The sequence below is a fragment of the Mustelus asterias genome, chromosome 6 (assembly GCF_964213995.1).
Source record: "Mustelus asterias chromosome 6, sMusAst1.hap1.1, whole genome shotgun sequence".
NCBI classification, from domain to species: domain Eukaryota; kingdom Metazoa; phylum Chordata; class Chondrichthyes; order Carcharhiniformes; family Triakidae; genus Mustelus; species Mustelus asterias.
The window spans coordinates 56,010,045-56,037,834 of NC_135806.1; the positions used below are offsets into that span (position 1 = coordinate 56,010,045).

Genomic DNA, 27,790 nt, shown 5'->3' on the forward strand with positions numbered 1-27,790 from the left:
CCTGAAGGAAACCCACATGGACACGAGGAGAATGTGCAAACTCCGCACAGACAGTTGTCCAAGGCTGGAATCAAACCTAGGTCCTGGCTGTGGTGAACCACTGTAGTTGTCTGTTTATGTGGTAGTTTATGTGATATGCCTGGACATGCCCCTGCTGCCTCAATCCGGGGCTCCGCCCTCCTCGGGGTATAAAGGTGGCTGCTCTCCGCCCCTTTTGCCTCAGTTCCGATTAGCTATCGGTTTGGAAGTGCTCCAGTTCTTTGTTAATAAAAGCCTGTTTCGCAACAACGAGTCTTTGCCTGAATCAATGGTGCATCACTGGCACTGGATCAAAACCCTGGAACTCCCTCCCTAACAGCACTGTGGGTGTACCTATACCTCAGGGACTGCAGCATTTCACAAAGGCAGCTCACCACAACCTTTTCACGGGCAACAAGGGATGGGCAATAAATGCTGGCCGAGCCAGCAATGCCCATGTCCTATAAATGAATTAAAAAAGAGGGAGGAATCATACGTGTCCCTGTGCAAAGTCGATTCATAGAAGATCCTCTATCTCATACTTGTCATTAGCCAATCACTGGTGAGCAACTTCTAAGTAAAGAACCTTTTCTACTGAGACCAAAGTTACTCCAGGGAAAGCCCATCCCCCACAAGGGAAAGAATCAACATCAACAAGTTTGACTCGGTGGCTTTAGAAATGGCTGAAATCCTCACTGTCATAACCATTGGGACTCAACATATTGCAAACACACGTGGTAAGAAGCCCCTTATTAACTGGCTCTATCACATAAATATCAATGTATGTAAAAGAGATGCCAATGCCACCACCACCTTATTCATAACCAAACTATGATGCTGAGAGTGACATGACTGAAGACTTCCCACCCTATACGTACTGATAGGATTGTATGTGCTAGCATACATGCAGCTAAGGCATCTTACGCAAATTGAGCACACGACTGTACAACAGCAGCTCTTTGAAAGAAAATGCACACATTCTATTCTAGCCAATGGTCCAGCTTCCTGGGTGGATGCTATATTCAACATTACAGGTTTCCAGAAACCTCCGTTTTCCTCACAAGGCATGTCCTCTGCCCCTGGAATGCAAATGCTGCCAAAGTAGTGAGGACAGCAATACTGCCTGGAGCATGCACGGCCTGTTGGAGTTGTGATGCCTACACCTAGACTTGTGGGTGACAGTGCCGTGTGATGAATGTCTTGCATCCAGCATGCTTGACGTGCAACCACTACCCAGCATCTGTTTCTTGAAGCCTGATCATTGAGTCAAGCTTGGATGGACAATGAAAAATACAAGGAGCATCTCGGTGTTTGAGCCTTTGTAGACTAGATTCTTTTGTAATAAACTAGCAAAGGAAGAAGCCCTCCAATGACCCACAAATGTGGTCACACCCTTGCTCCTGATGATTTCACCTCGAGATGGACTTCAGCGTGGCGCCTTCATTGTCACTGGTGAGAACATCCTTCGAAATATTACCATTCTTTTGGAGTTCTGTAGCGTACAAACACACCGAGTCATCTATAAGTGTATGGAGCTATATTCCGAAAGTGCTGAAATGTGCTCGATACAATATGAAAAATGTAGTCATGGTGAACCCATTAGTGCTGTAGGTTAGATAGCGCCCTGTGCTCGCATGCACTCCTAGTACTCTCCTGTGTGGCCTTGGAGGAGGTAAAGGCAGGGTACTCATTTCTCAGTCTATAGGGCAATGAGGAGCATGGTGGTCTGCTTCATTGTGCAGGAACCCATTGTGTTCCTTCTTTAGACTACACCTTGGCATCTTTGCATGGACAACATTGGCACATATGGAACAGGCGAGGGCCCTGGGCAGAGGAGCCAAGAAGGTGGAGGAGGATGTGGTGGGGGCACAGAAACTGAAAGTTACACCCACTGGGATATTGGGCACAAAGGTCAGAATGGATGGGAAAATCATGTGGTGCAGTGACTTCCACACTCAAATATCTGTACAATGCGTTTAGGCAGCAGCAATGACAATGTTTCCCTTGGAAATAAATGATGGGGCATTCATACCAAGATTAGCTATGACCTGTGACCATGAAAGGCGCTATATAAATGCAAGACTTTCGTAGACTGTTAAAAGTTATTATGTATGCAGGAAGGATGGTCATTTGTGTAAGGTACGGGGGATTAGCCAGCACTTACGAAGCTGTATGGCACTCTGAATTTACAGCTTCAGAAGAGGAGCAAGAAAATAATTTTTTTTTTAAAATTGGTTCGATGTTCAACCTACTTATTCATATCCTACCATCTTAATTAGTTTATCTTTCCAATGTAGATTTTCCAATTAAGAAATTCCTCTAACTTACCAGAACACATACTATTTAAAACATGGAATGGTGGTTATGCTTTTCTCTGTGTGCATGCTTTGATGGCCCTTTCTCACACTACAGTTTATGTTGCGTTCATCGGGTGAAGGTCAACATTGTTAGAAAACAGAACACTTTTCATCTGGTGATACTGTTAAGTGCAACTACATCATGCACAAGGGAGCTTTGTGAGAGAAACATACATGCTTAATATTGCCCAAACAAGGCAATCTGTTGTCAGTATTTGGCCGCATTAACGCCTAGCAGTGATGGATAACATTCATCACAGTTTTTTGGACAGAATTTGAACAGAGGCACTCTCCCCTGCTTCAGGCTTTTACCAGCATTGGACTGGCCATTCAATAATGATTGTTGCTCTACTTTCTGCCTCGATGGGAAGAACTTTGGTTTGTGCTGACATCGAATAGCTGATTCTACAAACTGTGTGCGCCCAGTGGGCAGCCTCCTCTGGAGCACACATTCACATTATCAGCCTGTAGCACTAATTGTTTTGACGGATAATGAAAAATGTTATTACTTCATTGAAGTAGGCAAGGCTCAAACTTAATATGCCATAAAGAATGGTGTGAATCTAGTTTTATTTTCATTAATTCTTTCAGGGTAAAGAATTGAATCATAAAGTAAACCTGAGTTTGAAAGTACCCTGGATGAACCAAATGAAAGTTTTTTTTGGCCTGATTACTTCATCTGTCCACTTCCGACCCTCGCACGTATCATCCTGCACCGTGCACCACCACCATCCCATTACCAAATATTTGCCTTTGACCACCCTGTTGTGCATACCTCACGAGTCTACAATGCAATTCCTGATGTACATTCAGGGATAAGAGTTGGCTCTTACCAAGCCTATTTCCTGGACTGAGAACAGGAAATGTAATATAGAAATATAGTATAATATAGGATAGAAATATAGTATACTATGATAAGTATGGCAGAGTCGGTAATACGTGTATGGACTGGATATTTCAAAATTGGTCCCTCTTATCTTTTTTCCAATCTAGATATCTTTAAAATTATGAAAGGCAAGATGTAGGAAGATATATCTACTCATGGGAAGTTCAAAATTCAGGATCAGAAATATAATATAGTCACTAATAAATCCAATAAGGAATTGAAGAAAATCTTTACTCTGAGATTAGTTAGAACTTGGAACGAGCTACCACACGGTTGAGGGTGAAAGCATAGGTGTTTTAAGCGGCAGCTGGATAAGGACATAAGGGAGAGGGCAGGATATACTGGTAGAATTAAATGGAGTGAGCGGAGGCTTGTGCTGAGCACAAAACTTGTCATAGAAACATAGAAACTAGAAGCAGGAGTAGGCCATTTGGCTCTATCCTGCTCCGCCATCCATTTTGATCATGGCTGATCGTTGAATTTCATATCCTCTCCCCCCCCCCCCCCCCCCCCCATATCCCTTGGTCCCTTTAGCCCCTAGAGCAATATCTAATTTTTTTCTTGAAATCAGGCAACGTTTTGGCCTCAACTACATTCTGTGGTAATGAATTCCACATATTCTACCCTCTGGGTGAAGAAATTTCACCTCACCTCAGTTCTAAAAGATTTACCCCTTAACCTCAAACTATGACCCCTAGTTCTGGACTCCCTCATCATTGGGAACATTCTTTCTCAATCTACCCTGTCCAATCCTATTAGAATTTTATAAGTTTCTATGAGACCCCCTCTCACTCTTCTAAACTCCAGTGAATAGAATCCTAACCAACTTAGACTCTCCTCATATGACAGACTTGCCATCTCAGGAATCAGCCTGGTAAACCTTTGCTGTACTTCCTCTATAGCAAGGACATCCTTCCTCAGATAAGGACACCAAAACTGCAAAAACTGTCAAAGTCCAACTGAGCTACATGACCTGTTTCTGTACTGTAATTTTTATATAATTCTATGCAATACATTTTTTTCACAGCTTGATCTGAAAGAGTGAGGACTACGCTTACTCCTGCTGGCTCTATATCACTAATGTGCACTTGTGTAGTCCATGTTCCGCCCTCCTCCCATTGAGTTTTCTTTCCCCAGCCACACAGTGCTGCTGCTTTTTGGCTGTTATCAAGGCAAGCATCCAAATTTGATCCAAGTTGAAATGGGCTTGGATTCCCAATGTACCAACACAATGTTCAGAGGAATGAAAAGAAGTCTGTGTTTTGCTAACACCGTACTAATTAAGCACACAATTTCATGAAGGGGCCTGAAACAGGCATCACAAGGCTGCCCAGTTATTTCATGATGCTAAATTCCCCAAAGTGCATCCATGCAGTAATGAGAGCTTCAAGAGTTAATATTGTGTAGACTGTGGAGGTGCAGAGATTCAGTCAATTCAGGAGGCTCACGCAAGTTTTAATAGAAACAGTAGGCAGGTTTTTTTTAGGTGTGCGCTATACAGGCTTCAATTCTCCAACTGTCTGTGACAACCCTGATGATGTCACTGAGTGATCATGTGACTATCTTCTTAAAGGGGCCAAGCCACACACTGTAATTCCCCAAATACACAACAGTTAACCCCGTCAACTTGCTTAAGACAAAGGAAAACAGTTGCTGAATTTACAGATTGTGTGTGACCAGCTGCAAAGAACCCCTCATGATGGAAGTGACCATGATGCTTACATTTTCAGGAATTCCATGCTACTTAAGTTGCCCAAGGAAATTAGTCAAGATGCCTGTGGATATTAAAGAATAATCTTGGTTACCATGGTTAATGACTCCACGAATGACAAGCACAACAGCTAAGAAGTGTCACATTGGGTGGGATTCTCTGGCCGTTCACGCCAGCGGAATTCTGCTGTTCTGCTGCAGTGAATGGAGATTTGGCTAAATGCCAAATTCTCTGTCCTTTCTGGCAGTGGCGTCAGGGCATGAACAGCCGGAGAATTCCGGCCACTGAAGCACAAGCTTCATGTCCGCTTGTAAATGAGAGACCATAAAGTGTTAAAAAGGTGCTTTTATTGCAGAAGACTACCTACAGTAAACCCCAAAGCATAGTTTGCTGTGCTCTGTGAAACCTTGCCATTCAAAAAGGCATAAACGTGAAAGTAAAAGCCAAATACTGTGCTTGATGGAATCTGAAACAAAAACAGAAAAACTCATCACAGTTTGGTCGCATCTGTAGAATGAGAACTGAGTTAACGTTTCAAGTCTGTATGACCCTTCTCCAGAGCTTTTAGCTCCGAATAAGAGTCATTTGGACTCTATGTTAACTCGAGACATGAAAATGCCTGCAAGAATGAGACCATCCATTTTGGCAGTAGGGCTGTATGGACTGAATCATCAGGAGAATCTTCACTCGAAAGACTCCTTGGTGTCGGCTACATGTGACTAATTTCAGAGCAGCACCTAGCCTGGGAGTAAATAGTTTGGCTGTTTTGAGGCATGTAGTAGACATGTTATGAGATGAGAAGCATGTGAGAAAGAGGAAATTTATTTTTCTACGATGAACCTGGTCTTCAACAAGATTGTGATGCCCAGATTGGTCGAATAGAACATCACGGTGAGTGCATTTAAGTAAATATTTGACCATCTTCCAAGGGAGGTCCTCTGGATAAAGTTTTTCTGAGCTTTGAATTCCACCTTCTCAAGAGATACCAGAAAGAAGTTGTCAGAAGACACCAAGCAACAAAAAACATTTGTAATCTAAGTGGACACAATTCCTCGCAACTGTTTCCAGTCCTAAGCTTTCAGTAAAACTATGAAAGCTGCCTAACTGAGATTAGCTTGCTATCATCATATCTATACATCTGTTGTGTTGCTTGTTAACTGTTGGGAATGATCTATTATATTCATGAAAAAAAATGAGAACTGTGTGATGGAACCAAACTATTTGAGTATTGGCTAGCCACCTGAACAGGATATGCAGTGGATCATGAAGATGATTTCAGCACTCATATTAAAAATTATCTTTCTCGGTCACTCCTAAAAGGAAATGCTCTCAACATTATGGTTATGTTACCCACAATCACAGTGACAATGTAATCAGATGCTGCATCATTTGGATCGGTCACAGAAACATTGTTGGATACATTAACTTTCAGATTTTAGTTATTCTTTCACAGGATGTGGGCATCGCTGGCTAGGCCAGCATTTATTGATCGCAGAAAGTTCTTTTCCCACTCACGGATGGTGATTACTTGGACAGAGCATTGGGGCTGAAAACCTTGGAATGATTTAAAAATAATTAGATGCAGCAAATGGGGATTGTTGTGTTGTTTTGGATGGATGAATTAAAATGAGTGAACGGCCTTCCTTATCTGTAAGTATCTTGTGTGACATATTAAGAGCAGGCCATCCCTTTGCCATCTACTCAACCTGCAAATCAAGTGCATGTTACGTGTAGCAATACAGCTTTACCGTTGATTGATTTGCACCCGAGTGCTTAATTGTTGGCAGCAAACTGAATGAAGATCAGGAAAAGCAAAATAAAAGCTAAATACTGAAGATGCTGGAATCTGAAACAAAAACAGAAAATACTGGGAAATCTCAGCAGGTCTGATAGTATCTGTGGAGAGAGACTAGATATAATGTTTCGAGTCAGGATGACCCTTCGTTAGAGCAAACTGGTTTAACTATCTTAAATAATCAGTTTGTGAAATCATTTCATGGGTGAGTCAATATAGAATGTCAGACATTAGTTTCATACTGGCCAGTATGGGCGTATCCTGTTCTCCTTCACAAACAGTATCTCCTTGAGAGCTTTAATATTCCGAGATAGGTTTTTTTTAGCAGAGGACTGGATTCTGGATAAAATGAATGAACTGATATCCCACTCAATATTTTGAGGAATTAAATCTAAAATGTGAACTGGATCCCAATGGTCATGTCACGTGTTTGCCATTCCAGACGCCAGTATTTTTGGTTAAATCGTGAAATCCTAGTAACTGAATCTATTATTGTAATAATTATTCAAAATTCTCCTCACATCTGACTTTGCTGGTGGGTATTGCAGCTGCAGTGGCCTCTCAGTGATGGAAAAGAGGTGAAACAATTGTTTTCACAGTCAATGACAACCGATTCCTTCTTTGACTCCCATAACCAATGATTCCTAGAGTGTTAGGTGAACATATCTGGAGAACAGATGCTTGAAAGACTTCTTGAACAGATATAGTGGAGTGTAATAGATTGGAGTTCTGGCTGTCTCTCCCATATGTCATCCTCTATTGCAATGCCCAGAATTCCATTGGTAGAGAGTCAACAAGAAGATAGTCACATCTATCAGCAAGTATGGGGAGAAAGAGTCTCTTACTTATGCAAGGATGCTCTCAAGATTGGGAAGTGTAGTGAAAGGAAGTGGTAGAGTTTTCTTAGCTGCAGGTGGCGACAGCAGAACATGTGATATTATTCGTCATCCTGTATTTAATATTTTTACAATCATCATTTCAAAAGAATGCATATATATATATATGGATATATATATTCTATACCAAGAATCAACTGAGGGAATCTTCGCTGCATGCCCTCCAATTCACATATATCCTTCTTAAACATGGAGACCAAACTGCACCCCAGATGTTTGGTCTCCATGTTTAAGAAGGATATATGTGCATTGGAGGGGATGCAGCGAAGATTCCCTTAGTTGATTCCTGGATGCAGGGTTCGTCCTATGATGAGTGAATTGGGCCTATGTTCTCTAGAGTTTAGAAGAGTGAGAGGCGATCTCATTGAAACATAAAATGTTCTAAAGGGGCTTTGTAGGGTGGGTGATGCGAGATTTTTTCCACTGGTCAGGGAATCTACAACACGGGGACACAGTCTAGATAAGGGGAGGATCATTTAGGACTCAGATAAGGAGAAATTACTTCACTCAGAGGGTTGTGAATCTTTGAAATTCCCCACCCCAGAGGCTTGTGGATATGTTTGAGGCTGGGGTAGACATTTTTTGGTTTCTCAGAGAAACAAGGGATATGGGGAGTGGATGGGAAAGTTGAAACCCAAGATCAGCGATGATAGTATTGAATGCAGAGCATGCAGTTACAGCAGGCAATATGGTCTACACTTGTTTCTTTTTCTTGTGTTCTAGTAGAACACATGCTGAGCATGCACAGGTTTTTTGATTTCATTTGATTTATTATTGTCACATTGTGATATTGATGTACCTTTTAAGAAAGTTTTTAAAAAACATGATTTCTGCAGCTCTCACAGCTTCAGTGATGTCATTGTTGCAGGGCTGACTATGATAGTCGTTTTATTGCTGCTTAAGTGGTTTAAATGGGGTTGTTTGCATTTACTCTGGGATTAGTTTTATGATCCTGCATTGTTAGGAGGATGGTCATGTGTTTTTGAACATGTCTTTTCCCAGTAAGTTTAAAGTTTCATTTTCAGTTTGGAGCTGCAGGTTTGAGTTTTAGTTTTTGAAGGGATAGCAAGCTAAAATGAAATGTTTTCCCCCTCCCCCTGTTGTTTTGAAAATTCTGTTGGTTAGCTGAAAAGAAGATTTTGTTTTCCTGAATATTGAAATCTCCTGTTGTTGGGGGCTGGAGTAAAGTGTCTCTGGTGTTCTGGGAAGCTGTCTTAACTTCAAACTGTTCTGAGTCTCAGGAGCAAGCTTCAACCAAAGAACTTGATTCCATTATCATGGGAGCAATAAAGGGTTTTGTCTATGGCAAGGCTTTTGGTTTGATTGGAACACATTAGATATCTTTGTTACCAGTTGTATATTATTGTGGTTGTTTTGTTTTTGTTTGTAATTGATTAAAGTTCTTGATAATTTTCTTACTATACATATCAATTATATTCTTAAATAAATTTTGTTTGATAAAAGCTCCCGCGTGGGTCATTTGAATTATATCTGAAGTGAAGCCCATCATGCTTATCCTAGCCAAATTCAAGATGCAAAACCTATGATCCAGGCAGGTTCCATAAAACACTTTGGAGTTTCTAACCTGAACCATAACAACATATATTGGTATACAATGAAAAGTATTGTTTCTTGCACGCTATACAGACAAAGCATACCATTTATAGAGTACATAAGGGAGAAGGGAAGAAGAGGGTGCAGAATGTAGTGTTACAGTCATAGCTAGGATGGAGAGAAAGATCAACTTAATGCAAGGTAGGTCTATTCAGGGAAGAAGCTATTTTTCAGTCAGTTGGTATGTGATCTCAGACTTTTGTATCTTTCTCCTGATGGAAGAAGGTGGAAGAGAATATGTCTGGGGTGCGTGGTATCCTTGATTATGCTGGCTCCTTTTCTGAGGCAGCGGGAAGTGTAGACAGAGTCAATGGATGGGAGGTTGATCTGTGTGGTGGTCTGCGCTACATTCACAACCCTCTTGCAGTCTTGGAGCCATAGCAAGCTGTGATATATCCAGAAAGGATGCTTTTATGGTGTATCTGTAAAATTTGGTGAGAGTCGTAATGAATTTCCTTGGCCTCCTGAGAAAGTAGAGGCATGTCAGGTATACCCAATGTTTTATTATTGTATTGCAGTGAAAAGAAATAGAAGTATAAAATGTATTATTTACATCAGTGGTGAATAAAAATGAGGAAAATGATCATGTTAAATGTGTGAGATTTACTTTGAGATGGAGTTTAGAAACATCTCCCACCCCAGGGATTTTGGTTTCTGACAGTTCGGTGCATTCTCGATTAATTCTGAAGCCTGCTATAATTTTGTCTTTCAAGGCTAGCATACTTTAAAGGTTACAGATACTTTAAATGAAATAATAATAAATATAGGGACTTCAATTATATCATTACAAGATCCAGTTACTTTCACTAGTCTAATCCCAGGCGCATCATTTGAAAAGCTTTCGCAACAAACACCCACAATAATCCTAACCTGCATTATGTTCTACATTTACAAAATAAAATTATATACCTGCCCCCATTCTGGTCCCAATGTCAACTGGAAGCAGGTAGGAGAATATTGGATTGAGCACATGCTGATTTAACTAATTTAAATATGGAATTTTAAATTTCTATGTGGAGTTAGCAGTGAGATGCCTGCCATTTTCCACCTTACATTGTTGAGTGAGCTTGCTAGTCGTCGGCTTGTGGAAGCCCCAAAATATCACCATCTTCAATGATAGGGGAGCCCACCACATCAGCGCAAAAGATAAGGCTGAATCATTTGCAACAATCTTCAGCTAGAAATGCCGAGTGAATAATCCATATCAGTTCCTATGGAAGTCCTCATCATCACAAATATCAGTCTTCAGTCAACTTCGTTCACTCGACATGATATCAAGAAACGGCTGGAGGCACTGGATATTGCAAGGGCTATGGGCCTTGACAACATTCTAGCAATAATACTGAAGACTTGTGGTCCAGAACTTGCCGCACCCCAAGCCAAGCTGTTGCAGTACAGCTACAACATTGGCACTACGTGGCAATGTGGAACACTGCCCAGGTATATCCTATACACAAAAAGCAGGGCAAATCTAATTGCCCCATCAGTCAACTCTCAATCATCAGCTAAGTGATGGAAGGGGGTCAACAAAAGTGCTATCAAATGACACTTGCTTAACAATAACCTGCTCACTGACGCCCGGTTTGGGTTCCACCAGGCCCACTCAGCTCCTGACCTCATTACAGCCTTGCTTCAAACATAGAACTCTAAAGGTGAGGTATGAGGGTCAAAATCCTGGAACTCCCTCCAATAAAGCACCGTGGGTGTGCGTACACCACATGGACAGCAGCAGTTCAAGAAAGCAGCTCATCACCACCTTCTCAAGGGCAATTAAGGATGGCCAATAAATTCTGTCCTGTCCAGCGATGGCCACATCCCTTGAATTAATAAAAAAAAGCAAGTACTCAGAAAGTCTAACTATAGCAGAATGGGCAGCTAAGTGGCAGATTAAATTTAATACAGAGAATTATGAGGTGATGCATTTTGGCAGAAGGGATAGGGAGAGGCAATAAAGACTTAACAAGAGTGCTGTAAAGAGTGTGCAGGGATAGTAGGAACTGGGGTTGTTGAAGGAGACAGAAGTGGCTGGATATATTGAAAGAGTGGTGAGCAAGACATATTGGCTTCATAAATAATGGTAGCAAGGAAACTATTCTGAACTTTTCTAACACTCTGGATATGCCACAGCTTAGAATATTGTATCCAGTTCAAGTCACCACTTTTTTGAAATGATGTGAGGGTTGTTGAGAGGGTACAGAGGAGATTCATCAGAAAATTTCCAAGGATGCAAAATTTTAGCTACAAAATTGAGTTGTGCTCTGGTTTCCTCCCACAGTCCAAGAAATGTGTAGGTTAGGTGGAATGATCATGCTAAATTGCCCCTTAGTGTCCCAAAATGTGTAGGTTAGGGGGATTAGTGGAGTAAATGTGTGGAATTACAGTGATAGGCTGGGCTTGGGTGAAATGTTCTGTTGGAGAGTCAGTCCAGACTTGATCAGCTGGGTGGCCTCCTTCTACACTGTAGGGGTTCTATGATTCTTATATTGCAAGATCTGAGTATTTTGTTATATTGTTCTCTGATGAGCAGTTGTAAATAAAGTTGCCCAATAATGGCTGCCTGTAGCTGAGCATGTGTTAGACTTCATGTAATGCACAGTGGAAAGTTGGTGATGAGGGTGGAATGGAACAATGGAGCTCTTTTTTACACAGCATTTGAGAAATTGAGGACTGACATGACATTGTGACACATATTTTGGAGCTTGTAAAGTTGATTGGGCCTTCACACTAAAGACCAGAAGCATCAAGTCAGTTTGTTTCTTTATGCTGTAGGCCCAATAGCAGACATGTTTTCCTGAGGCAGGGAGTGGAGCACTCCACTATGGACTTTAACAGCATTCTCAAAGCCTTTGATAGATATTTTTGTCCACCATGGAACCTCACTTTAGATCAAATGGATCAAGACACAAGGCAGGTCAACACTAAGAAGGAAACTGGGCTATAATCTGGCATGATTCTGAGCCTTCCAATGACTCTGTTGAATAGCTTAGGACATGGGCAACAACCTCACCCACAGGAAAGCCGACCAAACCAGATGAAGGGACAGAAAAGTTCACATTTTGAGATGCTTACATTGTGGTGAAAATAACTAACAGACGTTAGAACTGCTCAGCATTGGATGTGGATGCTTCCATGCAGTAGAACTGGACATTTCCAGTGTTTCTGTAAATCCAACAACTTTCATTGAAGTAGAAGACAAGAAAGCATTTATTAAGCACCATCAAATCCAAGAAAATGAAAATGAAGATATATGTTAAATTACAGAGATGAAGGACAATGTAGAGCCAATATTTTGCAAGGTGAGGACAATGCACAATTTAGGAGTGGTAAGTCGAGCTGAATAGAGTAGAAAGAACGGGCAATTAAGAAGGTGAAGAGCAGTGAATGGACTGCACCCATTGTGGTAGTTCAAAAAGAGAGAGGTCCATTTGGATATGTGGAGACTATAAGCCAACAGTGAATAAGGTGATCAGGAATGATACCTACCCACTGCCTACCAGTGAAGACTTGCTTTCCAATTTAATCAATGGAAAGGTATTCAGGAAGATAGATTTGTTAAATGCATACGTACAATATAAATTAACTGACCAATGCAATTAATTACTTACCATTCATACATTCAAAGGGTTGTACCAGTACAAAATGTTAACATTTGGGCTGTCTAATGCTTCCACAGTGTTCCAGAGCTTCATAGATCAGGTACTAAGTGGGATGAAAGGAGAGTGCTGCTGCGAAGATGACATTCTAATTAGCAATAAGAGAGAGAGAGAGCAATTGTAAGGTTGATCAAAGTCCTGGATCGACTTCAAGAGTATGGCATCAAAGTTAAAACGCACAAGTGTTGCTTCATGGTGTGAAGTGTACCTGGGTCACCAAATAGATGGTGAATTCACCCATCAAACACTGAAGTTTGAGGGTTGACTAAAGATTTGAAAGCAGAGAGACCAGAAAACAAAGAAAGACTTGGAACATTCGTAGGGATTGTTGTGTGTCATTCTAAGTTCATCTCTGTCTGAGCGAGTACATTCGCGCATCTGTGTCAAGTGCTCAAAGGTGGGATATATTAGGAGTGGTCTGTGGAATGTCAAAACACTGAAGAAAGTCCTGACTTAGCAATATTGTTTTGACTCACTGTGATGGCAAAAAAAAACAAATTTTAACGTGTGATGATGCTTCTTAACAGGAGTTAGGTGTTATCGCGCATAACGACAGATGGTGTGGAGAAGCTTGTTGTATATGCTTCTTGTACTATAGGGTCGTGAATTGACATTGATTTGGTATGGGAGGAATGAGGGGCCCTGGGGGAGAGGGATAGTGAAGGGTGAGGGCTAGAGTGCCTAAACTCTTCTGAAATAACTGGCACCAAGTCCAAAGCCCACCCTCGGCATTGATGTTACCCCTAATTCCTCCAAGCATCTCGAGCTACACTTCTCGCTAACGTAAATCCAGGCTATGACTTTAAGTAAAACTCATCACCATTTTAACACCGCTTCCTATCATCTTTCAAATGTTTGGGAATTCCCAGAAGTACAATAATCATATAGCCCACATCACACAGGGAAATATGCTACTTTGTCTCAAAAGGTTGCTGTACTAATCTCAAAAGAAAATCAATCTTCACATATGACAACAGTCAGACTTGCTCCAGGATTTCTCTTTGAGGAAATGAAATGTTTTTAAGGCCTATGTTGTAATAGATTGCTTGTGAACCAGTCTTTTGGAGCAAACAGCAATTAAACACATCAGTAATGGGATCTCTGGCACCATCAGTACTTTGTAAAGTGTTTCTGCCTCAAAGCCTTACACAATCAACAAGGCAGAGAAAATAACATTGATTTGATTGTCCAGTTGCACTGATTCGATTGGTTCAAGCAGCTTGCAGACCTATTTTCCAACTGAACGGAGTAACGTTGACAGTCTCCGCTCCCAACTTGCAACTGGTCAGTTTGGTTCCTAGCAATCCAAGTGAAAACATTACTTTTTCACGTGTAAGCATTAGCAAACTGATGTGTTGTGAAATGGGTTGAAATGATGCCTGCAATTTGACAGGCAAGTAAAATATTTTGGTTAACTGTGAGGTCTTCTACTGACCAGCAAGGTCGGTGCAGTCAGTACCTCAACAGCAGCTGCCTAGGTACAATACAACTGTGATTGCATAATCAGACACATGTGTACTGCAGATTATTGAGTGGGTCGGAGAGCAACATGAAGGTACAACTAGCACAAAATTGCTATTGGGCGGAAAAGAAAGAATTGTATTCGTATAGCACCTTTCACAGTCACCTGATGTCCCAAAGCATCAATTGAGTACAGTTGAAGGGTGGTCTCTGTTGTAATGTAGAAATTACGGCAGCCAATTTGCACACAGCTCACTGCCACCAACAGCAATTGTAGTCAGATGTAATATCAGCCATCCAGTTGATCTAATTGAATGACTAGATGGCAAAACACTATGTTGGAGCTAATCTGTTGCTGGAAGAGTGTTTTAATCCCAGCTTTATTTGGGTAAACGCATCAGTGACATCTGCATTTCATTACTTGTAATGGAGCTTGGTTGGATAATGTCCTATCATGTCCAAAATGATAAATAACAGATGCTGGGAAGCTCGGCTCGATTTGCAAATCAACTGACAGGATTTAACGCTCCCCCACCAATGGGTTTGAAGGCAGGAGGGGCACTTATACCAGTGGCAGAGGTGATGTTGAGCAGCCCACCCATCAGTGGGACAATTGAGGCCCTTGGGCAGAGTTTCCTGCCCTCTCCGTGGCATGTTTGGTGGCAGCACATTTAATCAGCTGTGAGAGTAGTGGGTAGGGACTCTGCCATCTTCCTATCTCCATCACTATTAAGACCATGTGGTGGGTAGGCCTATATCTGGTGATCCCATGGCTGATCTTCCCACACTGCTACCAATGTTTAGAAGATCAAATGAAATTCAGTATTTAAATAAATGTTTGCTAAATTTCACTGAAGTACCATATCTACCTATTGTAATATTCTAGGTCAGATCAACCCTGAAGTAAGACAGAATAGGCTCCCACTAATGATTGTTGGTGTGTGGTCTAATTGCTCTTGACATTACACAAATTACACAAGTGCAGAGAAGGTTCACCAGGTTGATACCGGAGATGAGGGGTTTGGATTATGAGGAGAGGCTGAGGAGATTGGGTTTGTACTCGTTGGAGTTTAGAAGGATGAGGGGGGGGGATCTTATGGAGACTTATAAGATAATGCGGGGGCTGGATAGGGTGGAGACGGAGAGATTCTTTCCACTTAGTAAGGAAGTTAAAACTAGAGGACACAGCCTCAAAATAAAGGGGGGTCGGTTTAAGACAGAGTTGAGGAGGAACTTCTTCTCCCAGAGGGTGGTGAATCTCTGGAATTCTCTGCCCACTGAGGTGGTGGAGGCTACCTCGCTGAATATGTTTAAAGCGCGGATGGATGGATTCCTGAGCGGTAAGGGAATTAAGGGTTATGGGGATCAGGCGGGTAAGTGGTACTGATCCACGTCAGATCAGCCATGATCTTATTGAATGGCGGGGCAGGCTCGAGGGGCTAGATGGCCTACTCCTGCTCCTATTTCTTATGTTCTTATGTTCTTATGTTCTTACTCAATGGTCCATAAAACTCAATTCCGTGCTTTAGAGCATTCAATCTTAAAAGATTAGTCAAAATCAATTTTGCAGATGACTGATTGATACCCCTATGACAAAATAATTGTGGCCAGAGCACTGGTATGTGAACAGAAACATTAGTTTAATTGACTCATCCATCGACTCGACAGGAGACTCCATCAGGCAATACTATTAGAACCAAAAAAAAAGGCCAATTGTACAATATCGTTTCTGAGTCAAATGTTTGCTGTGCCTTGTTCCTTGCTTGCAACCTTTCTTCAAAAAAAATAGAATTGCTATGTCAATTTTACTTCTTTTAAACTCAGGAAATAAAAACACGCACTGGCTGTGGGAATTCCCATTCACTTTGTTGCGACTACATCTGCGAAGTGTTCAAATCTAGTACAAAAAGTGTGTGATTCTCAGGAGTCTCAAATTCAATTACAATAAGCCAGAATTTGCTGTCAAAGAAGTAAGTGAGACTAATGGTACTCGCCGTTATTTGTGTGTAAATGATGGGGCTATTTCCGGTGAGCAGCAGATGTGTGGTTGAATGCGAATACCAAAGGCTGGTGTCTGAGTTGCGTTCTGCCATAAGCTTTGTGAAAACAGCATTTAGCTGTCTGCCTCATTATTTACGTGCATTGCATGTCACTGTATTTACGGTAGATATGAGCTAATCCACCTCAAATAATTAGTAATGGTGAGTGCTCTTCTAATGCTCTGACATTAATTACAACCAATCATTTTTTCTGGCATCAAAAAATAACTATTACAAGTATGATGTCTCATTCCTTTATATTATGATCTTTTTGGGGGTAGATTTGACAATTATAAAATCTTTCTGCCATTTATTTTCTTTCTCTCTATTCCCTTCTCTCTTCAATTTTTATTTATTTCGCTTTATATTTCTTTCTGTACCTGATTTGACATTTGATTTCCCCCATCCCCTTTAATTCCCCCTCCTTGACAGTTCTTCTGCAGTTTATTTTCCAATCTTTAAATTGAATTGGTTAAACATGTAGCTTTGTTAGTTGCCATGTTCACTGACCGATATCAACTCATCCTCAGCAGCTTTGGAGGCTCCTTTGAGCTGAAGGATGCAAGGGCCAAGTGTAAATATCAGCAGACACTGTTAGATGTCCTGCCGCAGATTTACCTTTATTGGGCGGCACGGTAGCACAGTGGTTAGCACTGCTGCTTCACAGCTCCAGGGATCTGGATTCGATTCCCGGCTTGGGTCACTGTCTGTGTGGAGTTTGCACATTCTCCTCGTGTCTGTGTGGGTTTCCTCCGGGTGCTCCGGGGTCCTCCCACAGTTCTAAGATGTGCGGGTTAGGTTGATTGGCCATGCTAAAGTTGCCCCTTAGTGTCCTGCGATACGTTAGAGGGATTAGCGGCTAAGTATGTAGGGATATGGGGGTAGGGCCTGGGTGGGATTGTGGTTGGTGCAGACTCGATGGGCCAGATGGCCTCTTTTTGCACTGTAGGGTTTCTATGGTTTTTTATTCTTAGTCATGATGTGGAGATGCCGGCGTTGGACTGGGGTAAACACAGTAAGAAGTTTAACAACACCAGGTTAAAGTCCAACAGGTTTATTTGGCAGCAAAAGCCACACAAGCTTTCGGAGCTGTAAGCCCCTTCTTCAGGTGAGTGGGAATTCTGTTCACAAACAGAGCATATAAAGACACAAACTCAATTTACATGAATAATGGTTGGAATGCGAATACTTACAACTAATCAAGTCTTTAAGAAACAAAACAACATGAGTGGAGAGAGCATCAAGACAGGCTAAAAAGATGTGTATTGTCTCCAGACAAGACAGCCAGTGAAACTCTGTGGGGCTTACAAATAGTGGGACATGAACCCAATATCCCGGTTGAGGCCGTCCTCGTGTGTGCGGAACTTGGCTATCAGTTTCTGCTCAGCGACTCTGCGCCGTCGTGTGTCGCGAAGGCCGCCTTGGAGAACGCTTACCCGAATATCAGAGGCCGAATGCCCGTGACCGCTGAAGTGCTCCCCAACAGGAAGAGAACAGTCTTGCCTGGTGATTGTCGAGCGGTGTTCATTCATCCGTTGTCGCAGCGTCTGCATAGTTTCCCCAATGTACCATGCCTCGGGACATCCTTTCTTGCAGCGTATCAGGTAGACAATGTTGGCCGAGTTGCAAGAGTATGTACCGTGTACCTGGTGGATGGTGTTCTCACATGAGATGATGGCATCTGTGTCGATGATCCGGCACGTCTTGCAGAGGTTGCTGTGGCAGGGTTATGTGGTGTCATGGTCACTGTTCTCCTGAAGGCTGGGTAGTTTGCTGCGGACAATGGTCTGTTTGAGGTTGTGCGGTTGTTTGAAGGCAAGAAGTGGGGGTGTGGGGATGGCCTTGGCGAGATGTTCGTCTTCATCAATGACATGTTGAAGGCTCTGGAGGAGATGCCGTAGCTTCTCCGCTCCGGGGAAGTACTGGACAACGAAGGGTACTCTGTCCACTGTGTCCCATGTTTGTCTTCTGAGGAGGTCGGTGCGGTTTTTCACTGTGGCGCGTTGGAACTGTTGATCAATGAGTCAAGCACCATATCCTGTTCTTATGAGGGCATCTTTCAGCGTCTGGAGGTGTCTGTTGCGATCCTCCTCATCCGAGCAGATCCTGTGTATACGGAGGGCTTGTCCGTAGGGGATGGCTTCTTTAACGTGTTTAGGGTGGAAGCTGGAGAAGTGGAGCATCGTGAGGTTATCCGTGGGCTTGCGGTACAGTGAGGTGCTGAGGTGACCGTCCTTAATGGAGATGCGTGTGTCCAAGAATGCAACCGATTCCGGAGAGTAGTCTATGGTGAGTCTGATGGTGGGATGGAACTTGTTGATGTCATCATAGAGTTGTTTCAGTGATTGTTCACCATGAGTCCAAAGGAAGAAAATGTCATCGATGTATCTAGTGTATAGCATCGGTTGAAGGTCCCGTGCTGTGAAGAAGTCTTGTTCGAACCTGTGCATGAAGATGTTGGCATATTGAGGTGCGAATTTGGTCCCCATGGCTGTTCCGTGTGTCTGGATGAAGAACTGGTTGTTGAAGGTGAAGATATTGTGGTCCAGGATGAAGCGGATGAGATGTAAAATTGCATCTGGAAACTGGCAGTTGTTGGCGCTGAGCACTGAGGCCGTTGCAGCAATGCCATCGTCATGGGGGATGCTGGTGTAGAGTGCCGAGACATCCATTGTGACGAGGAGCGCTCCTGGTTCAACTGCTCCATGTGTGCCGAGTTTCTGTAGGAAGTCCGTCGTGTCGCGATAAAAGCTGGGGGTTCTTTGTACAATGGGTTTCAGGATGCCCTCGACATAGCCGGAGAGGTTCTCGCACAGGGTCCCATTGCCCGATACGATGGGACGGCCGGGTGTGTTTGCCTTGTGTATCTTCGGGAGGCAGTAGAGATCTCCAACGCGGGGAGTACGTGGGATGAGAGCACGGAGGGTGTTCTGAAGGTCCGGATCAAAGGTCTTGATCAGAGTGTTGAGTTGACGGGTGTGTTCTTTGGTCGGATCTGCAGGTAACTGTCTGTAGTGTTCCTCATTGTTGAGTTGTCGGTACATTTCTTTGCAGTAATCCGTTCTGTTCAGTATGACGATGGCCCCTTCTTTGTCTGCTGGTTTGATGACAATGTTGCGGTTGGTCTTGAGAGCGTGGATGGCGTTACAAAGAACAAAGAACAATACAGCACAGGAACAGGCCCTTCGGCCTTCCAAGCCCGCGCCGCTCCCTGGTCCAGGATTGAATCCTGAATCCAGGATCCCCGCCCAATTTTCCAGCCTATCTACATACCAATATCCTATCCACCGAGCTGTCCCTCACCGCTACGATGCTTTGTTCATCACAACCTATTAACTCACCCCCCACCCCCCGATTCCAGACCATGTGATCTCCAGGGAGAGGCGAAAACCCAGAGTGAAAACCCCAGGGCCAATATGGGGAAAAAAAAAATCTGGGAAATTCCTCTCCGACCCCCTGAGGCGATCGAAACGAGTCCAGGAGATCACACCGGCCCTGATCGGAAAATGCTTCCCAACCCTAGTCATTTCCACTTCCACGAACACCATATGAATTCCCTGCCCCCGAGACAGGTTCCCAACTATCCGCAGTCTCGCTCTGTACTGGCAGATCATAGAATGAAGCCTTGAAACGAGAAACAAGGAACAATTAGCCCGCGCCGCTCCCTGGTCCAAACTAGACCACTCTTTTGTATCCCTCCATTCCCACTCCATTCATATAGCTGTCTAGATAAGTCTTAAACGTTCCCAGTGTGTCCGCCTCCACCACCTTGCCCGGCAACACATTCCAGGCCCCCACGACCCTCTGTGTAAAATATGTCCTTCTGATATCTGTGTTAAACCTCCCCCCCTTCACCTTGAACCTATGACCCCTCGTGAACGTCACCACCGACCCGGGGAAAAGCTTCCCACCGTTCACCCTATCTATGCCTTTCATAATTTTATACACCTCTATTAAGTCTCCCCTCATCCTCCGTCTTTCCAAGGAGAACAACCCCAGTTTCCCCAATCTCTCCTCATAACCAAGCCCCTCCATACCAGGCAACATCCTGGTAAACCTCCTCTGTACTCTCTCCAAAGCCTCCACGTCCTTCTGGTAGTGTGGTGACCAGAACTGGACGCAGTATTCCAAATGCGGCCGAACCAACGTTCTATACATCTGCAACATCAGACCCCAACTCTTATACTCTATGCCCCGTCCTATAAAGGCAAGCATGCCATATGCCTTCTTCACCACCTTCTCCACCTGTGACGTCACCTTCAAAGATCTGTGGACTTGCACACCCAGGTCCCTCTGCGTCTCTACACCCTTTATGGTTCTTCCATTTATCGTGTAGCTCCTCCCTACATTATTCCCACCAAAATGCATCACTTCGCATTTATCAGGATTGAACTCCATCTGCCATTTCCTTGCCCAAATTTCCAGCCTATCTATATCCTTCTGTAGCCTCTGACAATGTTCCTCACTATCTGCAAGTCCTGCCAGTTTTGTGTCGTCCGCAAACTTACTGATCACCCCAGTTACTCCTTCTTCCAGATCATTTATATAAATCACAAACAGCAGAGGTCCCAATACAGAGCCCTGCGGTACACCACTAGTCACAGGCCTCCAGCCGGAAAAAGACCCTTCCACTACCACCCTCTGTCTTCTATGATCAAGCCAGTTCTCCACCCATCTAGCCACCTCCCCCTTTATCCCATGGGATCCAACCTTTTTCACTAGCCTACCATGAGGGACTTTGTCAAATGCTTTACTAAAGTCCATATAGACAACATCCACGGCCCTTCCTTCGTCAACCATTTTGGTCACTTCTTCAAAAAACACCACCAGGTTAGTGAGGCATGACCTCCCTCTCACAAAACCATGCTGACTATCATTAATGAGTTTATTCCTTTCTAAATGCGCATACATCCTATCTCTAAGAATCTTCTCCAACAACTTCCCCACCACGGACGTCAAGCTCACCGGCCTATAATTACCCGGGTTATCCTTCCTACCCTTCTTAAATAACGGGACCACATTGGCTATCCTCCAATCCTCTGGGACCTCACCTGTGTCCAGTGACGAGACAAAGATTTGCGTCAGAGGCCCAACGATTTCACCTCTCGTCTCCCTGAGCAGCCTTGGATAGATTCCATCAGGCCCTGGGGATTTGTCAGTCTTTATATTCTCTAACAAACCTAACACTTCCTCCTTTGTAATGGAGATTTTCTCCAACGGTTCAAAACTCCCCTCAGAGACACTCCCAGTCAACACATCCCTCTCCTTTGTGAATACCGACGCAAAGTATTCATTTAGGATCTCCCCTTGTTACGTTGTGCTTGGGTGATGTTCGGGGCTGTCTTGTGAGTGCGGCTGATGAATTTGGTGTTGACGCACCTCCTGACGGCTTGGGCATACAACTTCTTGCCACTTCTTGCCTTCAAACAACTGCACAACCTCAAACAGACCATTGTCCGCAGCAAACTACCCAGCCTTCAGGAGAACAGTGACCATGACACCACACAACCCTGCCACAGCAACCTCTGCAAGACGTGCCGGATCATCAACACAGATGCCATCATCTCACGTGAGAACACCATCCACCAGGTACACGGTACATACTCTTGCAACTCGGCCAACGTTGTCTACCTGATACGCTGCAAGAAAGGATGTCCCGAGGCATGGTACATTGGGGAAACTATGCAGACGCTGCGACAACGGATGAATGAACACCGCTCGACAATCACCAGGCAAGACTGTTCTCTTCCTGTTGGGGAGCACTTCAGCGGTCACGGGCATTCGGCCTCTGATATTCGGGTAAGCGTTCTCCAAGGCGGCCTTCGCGACACACGACGGCGCAGAGTCGCTGAGCAGAAACTGATAGCCAAGTTCCGCACACACGAGGACGGCCTCAACCGGGATATTGGGTTCATGTCCCACTATTTGTAAGCCCCACAGAGTTTCACTGGCTGTCTTGTCTGGAGACAATACACATCTTTTTAGCCTGTCTTGATGCTCTCTCCACTCATGTTGTTTTGTTTCTTAAAGACTTGATTAGTTGTAAGTATTCGCATTCCAACCATTATTCATGTAAATTGAGTTTGTGTCTTTATATGCTCTGTTTGTGAACAGAATTCCCACTCACCTGAAGAAGGGGCTTGGAGCTCCGAAAGCTTGTGTGGCTTTTGCTACCAAATAAACCTGTTGGACTTTAACCTGGTGTTGTTAAACTTCTTACTGTTTTTATTCTTAGCCCAGGACACCAAGAAATCATGGTATCATGTGTGGCATTTAATATTAACATGTTTTCTTGTTAAAAAAACAAATTATTTACCAGATGAGTACTAGTGTAAGGAAAACTGTGACGGAATACTCACCACCATATCGATAAAGAAACGTAGGGGGAAATTTTCCAGCTGCGCTTGGCCCAAAACCGGAAAATCCTGCCCGAGGTCAATAGTCTGCCCTCTGCCCTCTACGATTCCTGTGGCGGGCGGGACAGGAAAATTCTCCCACGTGATCTTTGGAGTCAAAAATTATAAGTGTACGAATCGGAAAGCAGAATACTGCAGATGCTGGAAATATGAAATAAAAATACAAAATGCTGGAAATACTCAGCAGGTCAGGCCTTCTATTACAAAAGTGATACAAGTTTGTGAATAAGTTTAAACTTAGTGGGCTTGCTGAGAGCCAATCATATTTGAAATATATTTGAGCAGTGGGAGAAGGAGTGATGCAGTGAACAGGAAAGATTATGTTAAAGTGGAGCTTGCATTGTCGGTGGGGGAGCCAGGTGTGAAACCAGGCAGATGAAGTACACCTCTGTTCACCTTACTTTTTACTGCTGTCCTGTGGCCCTTTGACTCATTGGCAAATGTCCGGCTGGGTCCCTCACCAGATTTTTGCCACTACTATCACCTCTGGACCATTCACTACCATCTGCCTAGGAACCCACCCCACAAAACCCCAAATGCAACTTACCTGCCCCCAGTTGGATTCCTCCCCGAACCAGAATTCACAGCCTACCAACAGAAAATCTGACACCTGGCCTTCAATGGCTCACTACTCCACAATAGTACCTCACACCACCCACCACCTCCCACCCAAAAAGACAGAAAGAGAAAGAAACAGGAAAAGAGAAGCAAAAGGCAAAAAGGGAAAAACAAGCAAGAGTCATAGAGGTTTACAGCATGGAAACAGGCCCTTCAGCCCAATTTGTCCATGCCACCCGTTTTTTTAACCACTAAGCTAGTCCCGATTGCCCACGTTTGGCCCATATCCCTCTATACCCATATAACTGTCTCAATGCTTTCTAAAAGACAAAATTGTACCCGCCTCTACTACCACCTCTGGCAGCTCGTTCCAGACACTTACCACCCTGTGTAAAAAAAAAAAAAATTGCCCCCCTGGACCTTTTTGTATCTCTCCCCTCTCTCCTTACACCTATGCCCTCTAGTTTTAGACTCCCCTACCTTTGGGAAAAGATGTTGACTATCTACCTTATCTATGTCCCTCATTATTTTATAGAATTCTATTAGATCACCCCTAAACTTTCTACACTCCAGAGAAAAAAGTCCTAGTCTATCTATCCTCTCCTTTTAACTCGAGAGTCGAGCCAAGAAACAGACAAAGCAGCAGGAGGGAGGAGAGAGAGAAGTAATAATACAACAATTATTGGAGAAAGAGCATATCCGCAGACTGTCACTAACTTGTGTGAAAAAGCAACAAGCAAATAAACTAATAAATCTAATAATGTGTCAAACATATCTAGGTTACCATTTAAAAGAGTTGGAATTTTAAAAGTGTGACTAATAGCTAATCATAATAAAATAATTAATCATATCTCTTAATACTACAAAATAACTGTTTCTTTAGTCCATCAGTTCAACAATTTATTATTATTCAAGATTATAATAGAGCCAGAATGAAGTTGGATACATTTATTGATTTAAGGCAAAGCACCATGTTTCTTTATATACTTTTACTCATTGGTGCAATGTTCTACCTGCTTTAATTGTAGGCATCTGGAAATACAGCCCTATGGTTGTTACTGTCATTCCTCTTTCAGTTTAGAGGGCAGGCTACCCTAACTTGTGAGCCACATTATGGCCACTATCCATCCCACTTCTAGGTCATAACCCTGCCATCACTTCTACATTTTAGTGATTAAATTTAAAGTAACAACTAAATCAACAACTAATTTTACCCACTTGCTGAGAGAGTGAAGTTCAATCCATAGCCTAAGTGGGCATTGAAGTCCAATTTCAGGATGATAGTTACATAGAATAATGTCAGACGATACAGATTGCAATAACCGTTTTGGAGAAATTACATTCATATTTTTAAAAAATTCATTTCATACTGTCAAGCAGTAGTTTAAAAATGGTTGTAGAACAAATATTCTAGAAAAAAAGGTGAAGTTAATGATCAGAATTGCCCTCTGGGCAATTTAAGTCCAACTTTTTTCATAGTCCCCCATCCCTGTATTAAACTTATTTTGATCACCATCTCCCTTTGAATTATCTATATTGTCATGAAAGTGCACTATAGCTTCCCCAACTGCCTACAGGCATATTAAACTTTTTTTTAAAGAAGACCTGTGGGTTTTTAATGAAATAAGCAAAGACACTGACCAACAGATAGCTGATACTGCAAAGTGAACACTTTCTGGATAATTCCTATGTGGATTGTACTGACAGACCTTTCTGGGAGGACATGAAATTTCACACTTTAAAAGGTGTCAAGTCCCTTTTCAAACAGAAAGAAAGATATGGGAAAGGCAAAAGGTTGGACTAATCTCCTGGGTTTGTGAAGACAATGGAGATTTCCATATACCTCATCGGACATCCAAAAACATTGATCTCTTGTTGATATATCTCTCTGAAGATGTAAAAGATTCTGAGATAAATGCAAGACATGAAATTTCCCCTCCTGTGAATACACAAGTGTCTCCAACAGACTGCAAATCCTCCAAAGTTCTTAATGGCCACAATTACCACCAACTATGCCTCAAGGAATAATTTGTACATATTTTTAAAAACTTTTATTTGGACTCATAACTTTTCATTTCTGAAGTGTGTGTGAGACTGTCCAAGGAAGTTGAAAAAAGGAGGAACCTGTTTATTCTTCCTCACCTGGTCGTAACGATGGATGGAATTTCCTGTTTTTTTGCACAGAGTGCTGGTTGAAGTGAGAAAACTGGCATGCAGCTCGTCAGCTGCACAGGCGGCTTTTCTCTCCACATTGTTTCTGCACGGAATGCCACACAATCTCCAGGCGTGGCCCACGCCGTCATGCTAGCGGGGCGGGGCCAGAGAAATCCAGCAACACTGGGAATTCCAAGATCCCTCAATGCCGGGGGCAGTGCCAGGGTACTGGCTCCAGCATGTCCCTCTCCTCCCAGGGGCTATACTTACATGTGCACCCCCAGCAGGTTCCCCTCGCCTGGTTCCCTTTTTTTAAAAAACAATTGTAAACCTCATCAATGTGATGCCATGCCGGCAGGGGAAACGATACAGCGGGGAAGCCCTGTAACCCTAACCCCCATTTATTTATTGAAATGTGGTTTTCAAACTTTCTGGGTGGTGTTAGGTCACCGGTGAGGGGTGGGGAAAATCAGAAAACGAGATGTCACTGACGAGATTTTTGTTTTCTGACTCTCAAGATATTTTGCATCCTCGTCACCGTTTGCGCTCGCAGTAAATGTGGGTGAAAAATCGTGGCCATTATCTTAAGCAATAGTAAGTAGCAGATGCCTGAAAAACAGAACTGACTTGATTTCTAAGTACAAGCAGTCGGTACAAATATTGCTGGTATAGTATTAAAGCTCTTAAGATTATGAAAGTTGAGATATGCAAATTGTGTACGTTAGGGAAAATATTCAAATGCCAAGGGATAGGAAAGAAATTCAGGTAAAAGCTTTTTATCAGTTGTGAACATACAATAAGTTCCGAGGCTATTAAAGTGGTTAATATTTGTAGGTTCAAGTGGCAATTAGAGTGTTTCTAGAGAGAGAAGGAAAAGAGAGAAATGAAGAAAAGATAGGTAGTAGGATTGAAATTCAGACATTTTGCATAATGGCATATTGTAAATGTCAGCATATAAATTGACCTTTTGAAGGATCAAAAAATCTCTCCACTTACATGCCAAGCATAAACGTGAACTGCTTGCTTGGGCGGTTGCCATTTTGAAATGTCACCAGCACCCGATGCAAAGAATGAGCATGGCTTAAACTCCCAGGCATCTTTGCAACACAGCCCTTGTTGCCTCCTTGATTCCTTATGCTGAGTTATAAGGCACTGGTGAGTAAAACATGTATTAGTGGGGTGAAACATTAGGGTTGACTACTAATGCGAGTATAGCATGTCCTGGTCACTTCTGCACTGAGTATATGCAGAGACATGATATCTGGGGCTTGAAGGATGGATTGTCTTTTACGACAGGTCAACCTGTACAGTAATGGCCTTTTTGTATTTCTTTTGTTTGCAGTTCTTGTCTTAGAATCACAACAATTAGGTCTGTTGTTCTTGTTCATACTCTGAGTGCACTTCCTTCAGTAACTCACATTATTTTAGAAACCTTTTTTCCCCTTAATTATCTTAAGTTCTGCAAATGGTATCATGCTGATTTAAATGTTTTACAAGGTAAAATGATTGATCATGGGCTCTCTTATGCATAAAAGGTGAGGCAGTTTTTTAAAAAAAGGATAAGGCTACAATAGATACAATTCTCTAAACCATGCTCCTTTCATGTCCAGCTGCCCAATGCATGCCTAATATCTGTCAATTTATCTCAGTATTTCTTCCGTGTTTCAGCACTGTTAGATCCAAGTGTTGTAGAATTATGGGATTGAAATCATAACACTACTGCTGCAAATTTCCTTCCATTTTAGATCAACCGGAACAGGAGAAAATGAACCGTATTTGTTTGTTATAACTTATGAATCTATATGTATTGGCAGGTCAAAGGTCAGTAATTGTTTACTGCACACAGATCCTCAAAGCCTCAATTCAGTGATGTTGTCATCCAAGTTGCCAGGGATGATCTACACAGCAGATGAACAATGTCAGATTCTGTTTGGTCCCACAGCTTCATTCTGCAAGGAGATGCAGGTAATTTTTATCTTATTAGATGGGTACAAAGTCCTGTCACTTGTCCGCTATGCTGTCCTCTGGCCATTGTTTTCCGCAGAGCATAGAACCAGCATTGCTTGAGGCCCTGAGTTAGATAAAGTAACATAGTGGGTCAGAATCTCTGACCTTGCCCACAGGTGGGATTCTCCAGTAGCCGCTGCAGGGAATGGAGATGTGGCTGAGTGCCAAATTCTCCATTCTCGCTGGTGGAGGCGATGGGGCACGAACAGAGTATTTGTTATACTT

At 42.9% G+C, this 27,790-nt stretch overlaps 1 protein-coding gene across 1 annotated transcript in view; it reads left to right on the forward strand.

Annotated features, from left to right (window-relative positions):
• The window catches only part of LOC144495299 (A disintegrin and metalloproteinase with thrombospondin motifs 19-like), a 461,034-nt gene that overhangs the window by 174,081 nt on the left and 259,163 nt on the right, over positions 1-27,790 (forward strand). The window contains exon 10 of the mRNA XM_078215388.1: positions 27,373-27,523. Within this exon, the coding sequence (XP_078071514.1) occupies positions 27,373-27,523 (151 nt within the window). The remainder of the gene's footprint in view (positions 1-27,372; positions 27,524-27,790) is intronic.